Below are 14,176 nucleotides of genomic sequence, written 5' to 3' on the forward strand. Positions count from 1 at the left end.
ATCTATCTATCTCTCTCTCTCTCTCTCTCTCTCTCTCATGGAGGATTTTACATATACCAAAACGGGTTACATCTACTTACATCACTTTTAAAAACTTGTTTGAAGCTTATTTTGTCTATAATCTTGTAAACTTCTTTTTGGTCATAAAAATGGTGATTCTATTAAAGTGAAATGTGTAGGGTGGGAGATCAATTCCAAATGTAAATACATTTAAATTCTATTTATTTCTCTTTTTAATTGTTATAAGAATGAAGAGAACACACATTTACAATTTGACATTTTTTTCATGTATACAATTAAATAAAAATAAAACCAGATACATTGCTTGATGTAACATGGGCAAGCATTAACCATATCCATTGCCAATTTTTCTACTTCATAAACAAAAACTCAGTGCTACCTAAACAATGATTTCTCTCTTTCACCAGTTCTCCCTTCTGCTCACCGTCATCTCTATGAAATGTTACTCTCTCTCTACTTGCCTTTGTCAAAAAGAAAAAAAAAACCACTGCCACGGGGTCAATGCCAACTTATGGCCACCCTGGAGGACTGCGTGGAGCTGCCTGGGTGGGAGTGAAATCTCCATGGGAGTCAAAAGCTCTGTCCCCCCATGGAGGAACCGGTGGGGTCAAACTGCTGACCTTACCAGATGCAGCCCAACACGTTCATATTTGTGAAATCGTGCAGCATTTGATTTGGCCCTTTGTCAAGAACTAACTTAAGAAGTCCTGGCAATGCTCTCAGGTAAGGGTTGGACAAGATCAGCAGTTCAAAGCCATCATTGGCTTCATGGAAGAAAGCTGAGGCTAACTGTCGTTGTCCAAATCTACAGCCACGAAAGCCCTCTCGGGTCACCATGTGCTGCATCAACGCAATGGCAGGAGTTGGGTTAATTTCACACGGTCTCATGTTTTAAAAGTCCATTCAAGGTGCAACATGGATCAGAACTTTTTATTCTTTTGTTTGTGAGTCTCAACGTTAGTACAGAAGCTGTAGTTGTTAGGTGTCATTGTTTGATTTTGACTCGTTTAAAATGCAAATGACTGCATATTCCCCACCCAGCAATCTGATTCAACAATCTGGAAAAGTCTATGTATTTTTACTTCTACAACATTTCTCAGAGGACTTTGATATGCAGCCAGAGTTGGGAACCATTATCTGTTCAGAATGTGTAAAGTCAATTTTCATTCTAAAAAAAACTGATTAATACACTTTTAATTAGTACCTCACTATAACCCTAGAAAAATTGAAGGACTCATCTCAAATTACACAGGTCGCCCACTGGGGAAGGGCTCCATGACACCCCCTCCTTGGGAAACTCCTCTGACCTTGCTCCCTAATTTTATTCCACCTATGTTGATGTGAACTTCTGTGTCCTCTTCTGACCGAAGCCAACAGTATCTCCTCCTCCGTGCTACTGAGACGCTTGTCATGGGCCTGCTCTCCGCTCATTGCACCCACCTCCCCTATTGTTAAAATAACAATCCATTGTCCTTTTTCAGAAGGAAAACCTTAGTATTGCTGAAAGCTCACTGATAATAATGTGAAGATAAATGTTATCCACTCTGCTTAATAATTGAACTTACATTTACCAGATTTCTAAGGAAGCATAACCATGTAATCTTACTTAAAATTATTCATTAGTAGGGTTTAAAAAAATCACATCTTGTCATCATATTACATCAGCTGGGAACTGTTGCCATTGTGCTTATCCCCCCAACCTAGTAGCCAACCGTAGGCAATGTTTCCATGGCTATAGGAATTTATAGAGTCAGAATTTTTCATGTTTATTTTTTTGATGCTATGTCAAAATTTCAAAATCAGTCAACATAACAAATGTTATACAATTGTGGTATTGCATTATATGAAATTGGAAAACTAAGATACTAACAAACATAAAATATAGGATGCCCAAGGAACAGATTCAGTTATGGAACCAAAATGAGCTTCCAGGTCATTTTCACATGAATTTAGCCTGATTGTGTGGATTGAAAGAGCCCTGGTGGCACTGTCAGGTAAGCCTTGCTCAGCTAACTGCAAGATCAGTGGTTCAAACTCAGCAGCTGCTCCACAGGAGAAACGTGAAGCTATCAGCTGCTGTAAGCATTTACAACCTCAGAAACTCTAGAGCTAGAATCGATTTGATGGCTGTGAACATTGTTTAACTTCTCTGCTACCCAAAATTTTACAGCCTCAGAAACCCTATCTGAATTGGAAATAACTTTATGACAGTGGGTTTGAGTATGTGGTGTTGGAAGGAGCTCTTATGGTGCAGTTGATCTCACATTCGGCTGTTCACCTTAAGGTCAGCAGTTCAAACGCACCAACCTCTCTCAGAAGAATGGTGAATTTTTTTGTTCCCATAAAGATGTATCGCCTTGGAAACCCTAAGAGCAGTTCCATTCTGTCTTCTGGGTTCTGTGAGTAGACTCTATATCCATGGGTTTGGTTTATGGTTTATATTATGTTAAGACACTGGGAAACCTGCATTAAACTTAATGGCTTTATTAAATGCTGTTTATAAAACTAGAATAATATAACTACTACATTGATGATAATGGTTGCCTTAAAAAGTGAGCAGAATTCTGTAGAAAAATAATTTATGGTACATGATTTTAGGACCCAGTTGACAGAAACTGGAATCAAACTTTCTCTTTGTCTAAGGAGAAAGCAAGGCTGACTGATGATTTGTATGAGTGGGCAGCGCTCTCCTTAGCAACCTGCCTCTTTCTCGGCCTCTGTGTATTGAATTCAGCTATTTCTTCAAGTACCTCACAGGCCTTGGATTTATGAGGACGTGTGGGAGTGATGGTGGGTACTTCGTCGTCTCTTCAGCTTGAAAATATGGAGAAGGCATCGCATTAGCCTCTTGCCTAACCTGCTGTTAGCGAATGAGGGTTTCCGAAGTAGCGAAAAGGTGTTCTTTTCCTCCGAGCCCTCGGAAGTCTAAGGTACAGGAACCATAGCTTAGTTGCTATCACTTAGCCCAAACATAGCAAGTTCATGTAAGTACAATTCAGAGGTAGTGTATCAATGAATTAACAGAGCATGTTTGGGTTTATTTATGTTTTGTAAAGAAAATTCCCATTCTAAGTAGGAGGACCAATAGTCACAGCTTGACCAGGATTGTGAGAGATGCCTGGGACTGTCAGTCCCACCAGCACATACCCAGGCAGACAGTTTGGTTACTTTAACTAATGATTGTCAGTCTGAGGAATAGACGTTTGATGACTGAAAAACCCAAGCCCACTGCCATGGAGTCAGTTACCACGTGGAGCGGTTCTCCATAGGGAGTCTGAAGCTGTAAAGCCGACAGGGGCTGCACCTCCCCTAGAGTCCCAGGAGCAGCTGATGGAGCAACACCGCTGGCAGGTGTGGTTGGCAGCCCCGCACTTACTGATAGCACTATCAGGGCATCCGTCTTTTGACCAAACCAAAAATGCTGCTAACCTAAGTTTATTTAACTTTTGTGATTTTCCTTATCTCTACAGATCCAAGCTCTACCTGTCTTTTTTTAATAAATCATTTTATTGGGGGCTCTTAACAGCTCTTATAACAATCCATACATCAATTGTATCAAACACATTTGTACATAGGTTGCCATCATTATTTCCAAAAACATTTTCTTTCCACTTGAACCCTTGATATCAGCTCCTCTTTTTCTTTTTTTAAACCAAATGGGTTTTTATCTATCTATCTATCATCTATCTTTTTCTTTATTTTTAATCATTTTATTAGGGGCTCATACAACTCTTATCACAATCCATACATACATCAATTGTGTAAAGTACATCTGTGCATTCATTGCCTTCATCATTCTCAAAGCATTTGCTCTCCACTTAAGCCCCTGGCATCAGGTCCTCGTTTTTCCCCTCCCTCCAACTCCCCACTCCCTCATGAGCTCTTGATAATTTATAAATTATTATTTTGTCATATCTTGCCCTGTCTGACATCTCCCTTCACCCACTTTTCTGTTGTCAATCCCTCAGGGAGGAGATCACATGTAGATCCATGTAATTGGTTCCCTCCTCTTTCCAACCCACTCACCCTCTACCCTCCCAGTATTGCCACTCACACCCCTGGTCGTGAAGGTATCATCTGCCTTGGATTCTCTGTGCCTCCGGCTCCTATCTGCACCAGTGTACAGACTTTCAAGGTAGAATTTGGATCATGATAGTGGGGCGGGGGTAGAGGAAGCATTTAGGAACTAGAGGAAAGTTGTATTTTTCATTGTTGCTACATCGCACCTTGACTGGCTCATCTCCTCCTCTAGACCCCTCTTCAAGGGGATCTCCAGTGGCCCACAAATGGGCTTTGGGTCTCCACTCTGCACGCCCCCTCATTCACTATGGTAAGATTTTTTTGTTCTGATGATGTCTTATACCTGATCCCTTCGACATCTCGTGTCACACAGGCTGGTGTGCTTCTTCCATGTGGGCTTTGTTGCTTCTGAGCTAGATGGCCACTTGTTTACCTTCAAGCCTTTAAGACCCCAGACGCAATACCTTTTGATAGCCGGGCACCATCAGCTTTCTTCGCCACATTTGCTTATGCACCCATTTGTCTTCAGCGACCATATCATGGAGGTGTACACCAGATGATACATTTTTTTTTGTTCTTTGATGCCTGATAACTCACCCATTCGGCACCAAATGATCACACAGGCTGCCTGGCACCATCAGCTTTCTTCGCCACATTTGCTTATGCACCCATTTGTCTTCAGCGACCATATCATGGAGGTGTACACCAGATGATACATTTTTTTTTGTTCTTTGATGCCTGATAACTCACCCATTCGGCGCCAAATGATCACACAGGCTGCCTGGCACCATCAGCTTTCTTCACCACATTTGCTTATTCACCCGTTTTGTCTTCAGCGGTTGTGTTGGGAAGGTGAGCATCATAGAATGCCAATTTAATAGAAGAAAGTATTCTTTCATTGAGGGAGTACTTGAGTACTTGAAGCCCAATGTCCTTCTGCTACCTTAATACTAAAGTTATAAATATAGGCACATAGGTCTATTTCCCCATCCTCATATATAAATATATTTGCATATGTGCATGTCTTTATCTAGACCTCTATAAATGCCCTTTGTCTCCCTCAGCTCCTCTTCCCCCCCCCCTCATCCTCCCACCCTCATGACCCCTTGATAATTTATAAATTATTTTTATTTTCATATTTTACACTGTCAGCTGTCTCCCTTTACCCATATTTCAGTTGTTCGTTCCCCTTACCTGTATATTCTAAGATTCAGTTCAAATTTACATTTTTCTTACCCAGCTGGAAATAATCTCTCACACTTCCAAATTCACACAGCACTTTATCTTTACTACTTAGGACGTTAAAAATCACCTTTATCAGCTATCTTTAAACACAGTCTATCGCTAACAGGACATGATAAGTTCCTTTGGGGCATGGTATGTGATGTATCTTTCATTCCCCATTGCTTCTAGAACATTGCTCCACACTTAAGCACATAATTATACCAGAGATAACTTATTAAATGGAATAAAGGACTCCACAAGTGAATAGATTATGCTGATAGTATGAGGTGGCACCATGGTATAATAGGGAAAATGGTGCTAGAAGTTCTTCCAAACCTATCTTTTGGTCCAAATAACTATGAGATTTTGAACAATATTCTTAATTTTGTGTGTGCATGTTTGTGTGTGTGTGTGTATGCATGCATGTGTTCACATGCACTGCAGATTCACCAGGCAACAACTGAATTTCAACTCAGTCAGTATTCACTGTCAGCTTGGTCAACCAATTTTCCCAAGAACTAATTCAAAATCGGAACCTCCTGCCGCCCTCAGTACAACCCCTTTTCTGCTTTTGTTGGATGATTCCAATCCCTCCTTTACCAAGACAATTTGTTTAGGGCAGAACTCCCTCATTTCACCCGCATACACTCCTATGCAGTCCAAGTAGAATGCTGACTCCTTCCTAAAGCTTTAGGGGTGCGTATTAGGAAGGAATGAACAAAATGCTGATACATATCTGTTGTTTAAAATATTGTGTATAAATGTGTATACGAGGGGTACCCTCCCAAACTGGAAAGTTATGTTTTGAAAATGATGATGGCAACAAATGTACAAGTTTGCTTGATATAATTAATTTGTGTATTGTTATATATCTATTAGGGTCCCCTATAAAAATGATTTAAATTTAAAAACAAAACCGGGAAATAGCTCTTTTCATAGTACATGTTTTTCCCTCCAGGGGAGCAGAGCGTAACTCACTCTGAGTTAGTGCGCCCAGTGGTGCCTCCTGAGAAGGTTCTCTGTGGTCACAGTGAATTTTTTTGTGAAAGCAGTTTCACTCCAACCCCCTTCTAAAAGTTTTTTTTAAATGACTAATTTAAGAGAACACTATGCAGCTATAAAATTTTGTTTCTTGCTTGGGAAAAATGCCACAGAAACTGTTGTGAGGTTGAACATAGCCTACAAGGACAGTGCTATGGGAAAAACTCAAGTGTACGAGTGATTTTCTTCTGTCACAAAAGGGGAAATGTCCATTGATGACAAACCTCATTCTGGACATCCATGGACTTCCCAAATGGACAAAAATGTGGCCCAAATCCATGCACTTGTGCTCAAAGCCTGATGACAGATATTTGAAGAGATAGGGAAGTTATGTGCACTGTCTTGGGGCTCTGTTCAATGAGTTTTAATGGAAAATTTGGGAATCAGAAGGTTGCTGGGAAGTTTGTGCTTCAGGTTCTGACTGACCAGGAAGAAGAGCATCGACTGGAAACATGCTTGCTTTGAAAGAACAGCCCTGAAGCGACCCAGACATTGTTCCCCCCAAGGGTGATACTGGTGACGGACATGATGCTATTCTTACAACCCCGAAACAAACATCAATCAGGCCCCTGGAAGATGCCATGATCACCTCACTCCCCAAATGCTTCAAGTGAAATCAAAGATCCACAATGCTCATTTGGTTTTCTGGAGTTTGTTCCACCAGTCAGTCTGTTAATCAAGCTTTCTATTTAGAGTTTCTGAAAAGATAGCATAAAGTGTGAGACAAAACAGACCTGATTTGTTGCAGAATAGGAACTGGATTTTCCACCACGACAATGCACCTGCTCAGGCAGCCATCTCAATGCACCAGGTTTTGGTAAAAAGCATCATGCTTCTCTTGCCCACACATCTGATCTTGCTCTGTGTAACTTCTTTTTGTTTCCACAAATGAAGAGGAGCAGGAAATGGCAGTGATTTGATGACCTAGAAAAGACGGAAAATAATGAGGGAGTCTGAAAGTTATATAATGGTTTGTCAATTTGAGGATTAAGAGTGAAGCGGTGAAGTCTAGTCTGTCATTTGGATCACAGTCAATGAGGCCTCTGTGTGGGCCTTCTCCTGAGAGTTCTGGGAATTCCTGAATGTCCTCCTTGGAATTGGGAGACGCTCACTCTCTATTAACTCTCTGGGAGGCCCTCTACTGACAAGACCCATGGCACCATGCCCTGGGAGCTGGAGAAGCCACATGGACCTACCCTGATGCAACCAGACCTCTGGAGCTGGAGAAATCACCTGGAGACCCCTGCAAGAACTGATATGCTTACAATGCCACTGTATCCAAAAGACTTCTAACCCACTGGCCTGTGACCCTCCTGCATTCGGCATCATTTCATGTGTTCCGTGAGTCTGAAGAAGACTTTATAGATTGCAATCAGACATATGGGCTAATATTGGACTTATGGACTTGATTCCAGACTGGGCTGGGATGGTTCCTCAATATTCAATTGTACTAGTATATAAACCTCTTTCTTTTATATACACATGAGTGTCCATAAATTTGTTTCTCTAGTCTACCTGGATTGACACAGGGAGGTACTGTCAGCCATCCAAACAGATGAGTTTGAAAAATGTTTCCAAGAATGGAATCACAGATTTGAGAAATGTATTAAGTGTAATGGAGAGTACTTTGAAGGTGATAAGATTGTTTTGTAAAAATAAATAGATAGATAGATAGATAAAAAACATAGCTGAAAAAAATCTGTTTTTCCCCTTGGGGGAGGGGGTACGTTCACATATACTGCATGATAAAGACACAGTATTTCTGGAACACTGTTTAGATTAACAAAGAACCCTGGTAGTGTAGTGGGTTACCCATTGGGCTGCTGATCCTGAGATCAGCAGTTTGAAACCACCACTGCTCCACGGGAGAAAGACGAGGCTGTGTTCCCTTATAGAATTATAGTCTTGGAAATGCAAAGGGCGGTTCTGCTGTGTGCTGTAGGGTCACTATGAGTTAGGATGCACGTGATGACAGTGGAGATTTGTTTTTGTATTTGGATTAACATGGAGCCCTAATGACACAACAATTCATTGAGAACTAGCTGCTCACCTACAGTTTGGCTGGTGCAAGTCACCCGGGGGCTTCCGAGCAGAAGGACCTAGTGATCGGCTCCTGTAGAGATTGTAATTGGAAAGCACGATGGGGGAGGTTCTATGCCTTTGCTTGGATTCACTGTAAGTCTGCTTGACTTATAGGTACCTAATGACACAATATATTTTACTAGAGGTTAGTAAGAGTGTTTGGTTTTCTTAACTGCTTCTAGTTATATATTATTTAATATGCCTTGAGATGTCTTTTCATAGAAGAGTTATTTATAAAAAGTTTCCTGTTAATTTTTTTGAAAATATAATTGACAACTCTTAAAGGAATAAATTCATCAGTGTTTCCAAAATTCACACTAAAATATGTAAAAATATTGCTTTCATAAATTTTCAATTAAAATGTGATTATTATGCAGCCTTTTTTACATTTTTATAACCCAGTTTCTATTGTTTTTAGCTACTGATGCGAATGTGAAGAATGAAAGTCTTTCATCTGTGCAGCAGCTCGGCATTGAAATGGCTGTCAGGTACATTATAAGGAAATATCTCTCTGGTGCATGTCGAGAATTTGTTTTATCTGCCTGATATGTGGTTAATAATACTTAATTTAACATCCAACTATTTGGTATACTTTATATGCAGAGTTTATCTTTCAGGAAATAATAACTTGGTTTTTGAAGAAATTGGTGCACGATTAAATTACTTCTGCAGGTAAATCAGCTACAGTTCATTATTATTCCAGAGGCTAATTGTGGTGTATTTAAGCCTCTGTGACTATCAGGTTTTTTTCTAAAAATAGCATTGTAAAAATCAGCATATTTGTAACACAATCATACCACTTTTAAAATATGATTAGTTCTAATTGTCAAGCTATGTACAATGAGCACAGCATGCCTTAAGGATAGATGCAGAAGTAAAATCGAATGAACAAGAATTATTGTGGTTTGAGATTTTTTTGTATTCAGATTGCAATTTTGAAAAGGAATGGGCAAGGTAGAAAATTGTAATCTTGGAGTATATATGCAATATCTACTTATTGGGGACGCAGTTCTAGCAACCTCTCCTCGCTTGCTTTTCAATAGTCCCCTTCACGGCCCCATTCACTTTACAGGTCATCTTCAGAGCCCAAAAGGTACATGTGAAAGCGGTTCCAAGACTGTGCGCTTATGTCAGTTGATAGCATGGTGGTGAGAATGGTGATTTTAGTTCCAGATCTCCTCCGTGCATTGCATAAGGCACGCACTGTTCTGATAGTATTTTGTGACTGTGTTCCTCCTTATACAAATGCTTCATAATGCCAGCAGCTATTCTGAAACGAAGTCTATCGGTTATGTAAGCAGGCAAGTGACGTCTTTGAAAGCTTGCATATCGTGATTTATTCATAAGGAAGTGCTGTAGACGGAGTGCTTGGCTGTAAGTGTGATGTGCAGTCTCTCTGGGCCTCTGTGTAGAATCATCGTGACTCCGGCAGCTGCAACTGCAGACTGAGAAGGTTTTCATTTTGGGGCCAAATAGCACAATCAGGGTCACAGTTTCCAATGTGACTTTCCACAGTGGGAAACATGCCTATATATATATACCATATAAATACTGCTAATCCAAAGATATAATGTTTATTAGGAATACATCTTGAGAGCTAATTTTTCCTAAGTGTTCTGCCCACACAAGTTATGCTAAAACATTGAGATGTCAAAAGGTTACACTCAGACGGATACAAGTAATTGAGGGTGCAATGCCGGTTCTGACCATTTTCTTTCCCTATTCTTTGTGGGCTTTTAATTCAGGTATGGCAAGTTCCTTGCCCTGTTGCAGGATGGCGCAGAAAATCATCTTTCCTTGGTCTTAAAGCACTGTGCACGGTTCTTGAAACAGCAGCATGCGCCTGTGAAATCTTCTCTGAATATCCTTTTTGAATGGATTCATATGAGTTGAACTCTCTTCATATATATGTTCCTCATTTACCAATGGGGCATCTTATTATATTTTCATTAAAATAATATTGTAACCCATATTGCCTTGTTATGATATTTCTTTATAGTATAGTGTTTTTATTCTGTATATAAAATATGTAGTCTAATGTATGGAGTCTCATTCATTATAGTACATCTCAGTCATTGAGTCTTAACTGGCTAATGAAAGTCATTTGGATATATGCTTATCTGGGAACTTATCGCAGACATAGCTAGGACAGATTTTAAGATAGCTTTAGTACGTTCAGACTGAAAATAAAAGACTGCTCGCCATTACCACATGTGTCTATCATTCCATTTGAATGGCTACCTTTTAGAAATGGAGTTTGACTTGACAAAATGTATACAAAACTACATGCATTACTGAATTTTAGAAGTGTATACATTTTATTATTCTTGATAATCTAGTTGTTTAGGGTCTGATGTCAACTAGAGAAAGGCTGGTCCTGATGTATTCATTAGCTGAACCCGTATTTTTTCATAAAATGGGTCATGTTTCCTCTAGTTGCTGGTCCCATTAGCTTCCAGCGAGCAGGTAAGCACATTACATTAGAATGGTGACTAGATAAGTATTAATTTCTCACTAACAACTTAACTTTACTTCAACAGCTTATAAATGGATTGAGGATGAAATGCAGAGTGCCGTTTGTCTCTCCTGATAGAAGTTCTGGAAATGAATGCTTGCAGGGTTCCTGTATTCCTTTTCGACAGAACGGGTATTGTAAGGGTTCCTTAACTGGGTGTTTTCAGTCTGCCTTCAGGCGAGTTACCCTGGACATGACTGGTTTGTGTCCTCTGCTTTTTTGATAATGTTGGGTGAACAACACAGAACCTTCCAGTTCCTCCAGAGGTTCTCCCGACTTCTGGCCTCTGCTTTCCTGTGGTTGCCAAGACTACATATTTCGGTAAGATGTTTCGGTCTAAGTTTAAAGGAGGGCTTGATATTTTCAGGAAAATCACATTTAAATTTATTAAGCTCTTGTTATTTGTAGAGGACATGATAATTCATATTGCTTTAATAACGAATGCCTTTTGACTGATTCTCTTTTGAAGGAGTAGATTCGACATAACTTCAAATGCTTTCTGTTTGGGCTGAAAGTAACTGGATGAAAGATTAATGATAGAAGCATGTTGATGGCCCAGTGAAAACATTATATTAGTTAACTTCTACAAGTACAGAGAGGTAGTGGAGGGATGTGTTGTTAGAAAGACTCTCTTGATGTCCCCACCGCAGTCTGAGGAACTAATTAAGCAGAAATCGGAGCTGGATTCTATTGCTGTTAGTTGCCATCGAGTGGATTTCAACTCATGGTGAAGAAACCCAGGCTGTTCTTTTTACACGTCTTTTGAATCGCCATGATGAGGACCCCGGTGGTATTGTGGTTGAGTGTTGGTCATTGCTGATCCCTCATGGTCAGCAATTTGAATGAACCGGCAGCTCCGTGGGAGAAAGACAGGGCTTTCCACTGGCATGAACAGTTACTGTCTTGGAAACCCACCAGGGATCACTGAGTCAGCGCACTTGACGGCCATGAGTTGGAACTTTCTGATGAGCGGGAAGGAGTTGTGGTGGCATAGTTGGGGTTCAAACCCACCAGCTGGCCCATGAAAGAAAGGTCGAAACTTCTGTAAAGATCTACAGTCTCAAAAACCCTTAACGGGATCAGTATGAGTCAGAGTCAACATGATGGCAGTGGGATAGTGTGTATGCCGAGGTTCATTAAATTACTATAAATATATATATATATATTAAAGTTTTTACTAGAAGTTAGTTCAGAGTTAATGTTTCATCCCTTGAAAATGTGAAGAAACATCCTACTACATAAGCTATACTAGTTTCATGGCATAGCATTTGTGGACATGGGATCCAAGGATAAGCCAGAAGGACTGGATGGTATCTATGTAGTGTTAGAAGAAAACATGTATTGTATGGGCTTTGTGGTATTTAATTGTAATAGTGATAATAAAAGTTAAAAAACCCTAAAAATAAATCATTCAGGATTGCATTAAAATTGAAATTTTATAATTTGTGATCGAAATAACTATATTTAACTTAAAAAATATGCTCCCATGATGTCCACTCTGACTCATATGACCCTACAGCAAAGCTTCATAAACTGTGGGTTTAAGAAATGGGAGACTAGGAAAATTTGACAACAGCAAAAGGTTTCTGAACCAGCAACCATTAGCAATCAATTCAAAATTGAACACACGATGAATCAGGTGCTTTCCCAAGAAGGACAGAATGGAAAGATTCAAGTAGTTGTAAGAGAAAAACTCCCAAACCTACTCTTACTCGGAGAGTAGCTAAGACAAGTTGAAGGAATGATGACATCAAAAATCTAAACAGAAAATTTCACAGGGAAGCTTGAAAAGACAAAGTAAGATATTATAATGAAATATGCAAGGGCTTAGAAAGACAAAAAGCAAGAATGCATGTGGTATATCTTAAACTGAACTAAAGAAAAAATTCAAACCTCAAATTGCAATCTCTAAAGATTGTATGGACAAAATATTGGATAATCTAGGAGGCATAAAAAGAAGATACAGTGATTCATCGAGTCACTGTACCAAAAAGAAGTAGTCGCATTCAACATTTCAAGAGGTAGATTATGGTCAAGAACAGACGCTACTGAGAGAGGATATCCCACTGCACTGAAGCCCTTAGCCAAAAACAAGACTCCAGGAATTAATGGAACACTCATTAAAATGTTTCAACACCCTGATGAAGCACTGTATAAACTCACCCATTTATGCCACGAAATTTGGACAACAGCTACCAGGCCAACAGACTGGAAGACTTCCATATTTGAAGTCATTTCAAAGAAAGGTGATTCAACAGAAGGCTCAAATTATATAATAATATATAAAATTATATAATAATTATAATTATATAATAATATAATAATAATATTAATATCACATACAAGTTGCAGTTTGCTGAAGATCATCCAAAAATGACCAACAGCAGTACATTGATAGGGAACTGCCAGGCTGGATTCAGAAGAGGACATGGAACAAGGGTATCATTCCTGATGTCAGATGGATTGGCTCAAGACAGAGAATACCAGAAAGATGTTTACTTGTGTTTAATTGATTATGCGTAGGTATTCAACTGCGTGGCCCATAACAAATTATGGATAGCCCCAAGAAGAATGGGGAGTCCAGAACACTTCATTGTGTTCATGTGGAACCTGTACATGGATCAAGAGACAGTTATGGCAACAAAACAAGGGACGATTGCATGGTTTAAAATCGGGAAATGTGTATATCAGGGTTGAAGTCTTCAGCATACTTATTCAATCAATATGCTGAGCCAGTAATCAGAGAATCTGAATTCTATGGAGGAAAAGCTTATCAACAACCTGCGAAACCCAAATGATACAACCTTGCTTGTTGAAAGTGAAAAGGACTTGAACCATTTTGTGATGAAGATCATGACAGCAGCCTTTTGTGGAGAAGCTAACTCAATGTATAGCAACCAGAGCCCTCGTACCTGGATCAGTAAGCAGCATCATAATAAATGGAGAAAGATCAAAGTCGTTAAGGATTTCGTCTTGCTAGGATCAACAATCAATGCTCATGGAAGCAGGAGTTAAAGTGATCAAAACAGATTGTATGGATAAATCTGCTGCCCCAGATCTCTTTAGTGTGTTAAAAAGTGAAGATGTTCTTTGATGCCTGATAACTGATCCCTTCGGAACCACGTGATCACACAGGCTGGTGTGCTCTTCCATGTGGGATTTGTTGCTTCTGAGCTAGATGGCTGCTTGTTTATCTTCAAGCCTTTAAGACCCCAGACACTATCTCTTTTGACAGCCAGGCACCATCAGCTTTCTTCACCACATTTGCTTGTT

At 39.7% G+C, this 14,176-nt stretch overlaps 1 protein-coding gene across 4 annotated transcripts in view; it reads left to right on the plus strand.

The window, feature by feature from the left end:
- The window catches only part of TBC1D32 (TBC1 domain family member 32), a 279,831-nt gene that overhangs the window by 235,159 nt on the left and 30,496 nt on the right, over positions 1 to 14,176 (plus strand). For all 4 annotated transcript variants that reach the window (XM_075554617.1, XM_075554615.1, XM_075554616.1 and 1 more), the window contains 3 exons: positions 8,807 to 8,876; positions 10,134 to 10,249; positions 11,070 to 11,224. In XM_075554617.1, the coding sequence (XP_075410732.1) occupies positions 8,807 to 8,876; positions 10,134 to 10,249; positions 11,070 to 11,224 (341 nt within the window). The remainder of the gene's footprint in view (positions 1 to 8,806; positions 8,877 to 10,133; positions 10,250 to 11,069; positions 11,225 to 14,176) is intronic.

Source organism: Tenrec ecaudatus, chromosome 7 (genome assembly GCF_050624435.1).
Source record: "Tenrec ecaudatus isolate mTenEca1 chromosome 7, mTenEca1.hap1, whole genome shotgun sequence".
Classification (NCBI taxonomy): Eukaryota; Metazoa; Chordata; class Mammalia; order Afrosoricida; family Tenrecidae; genus Tenrec; species Tenrec ecaudatus.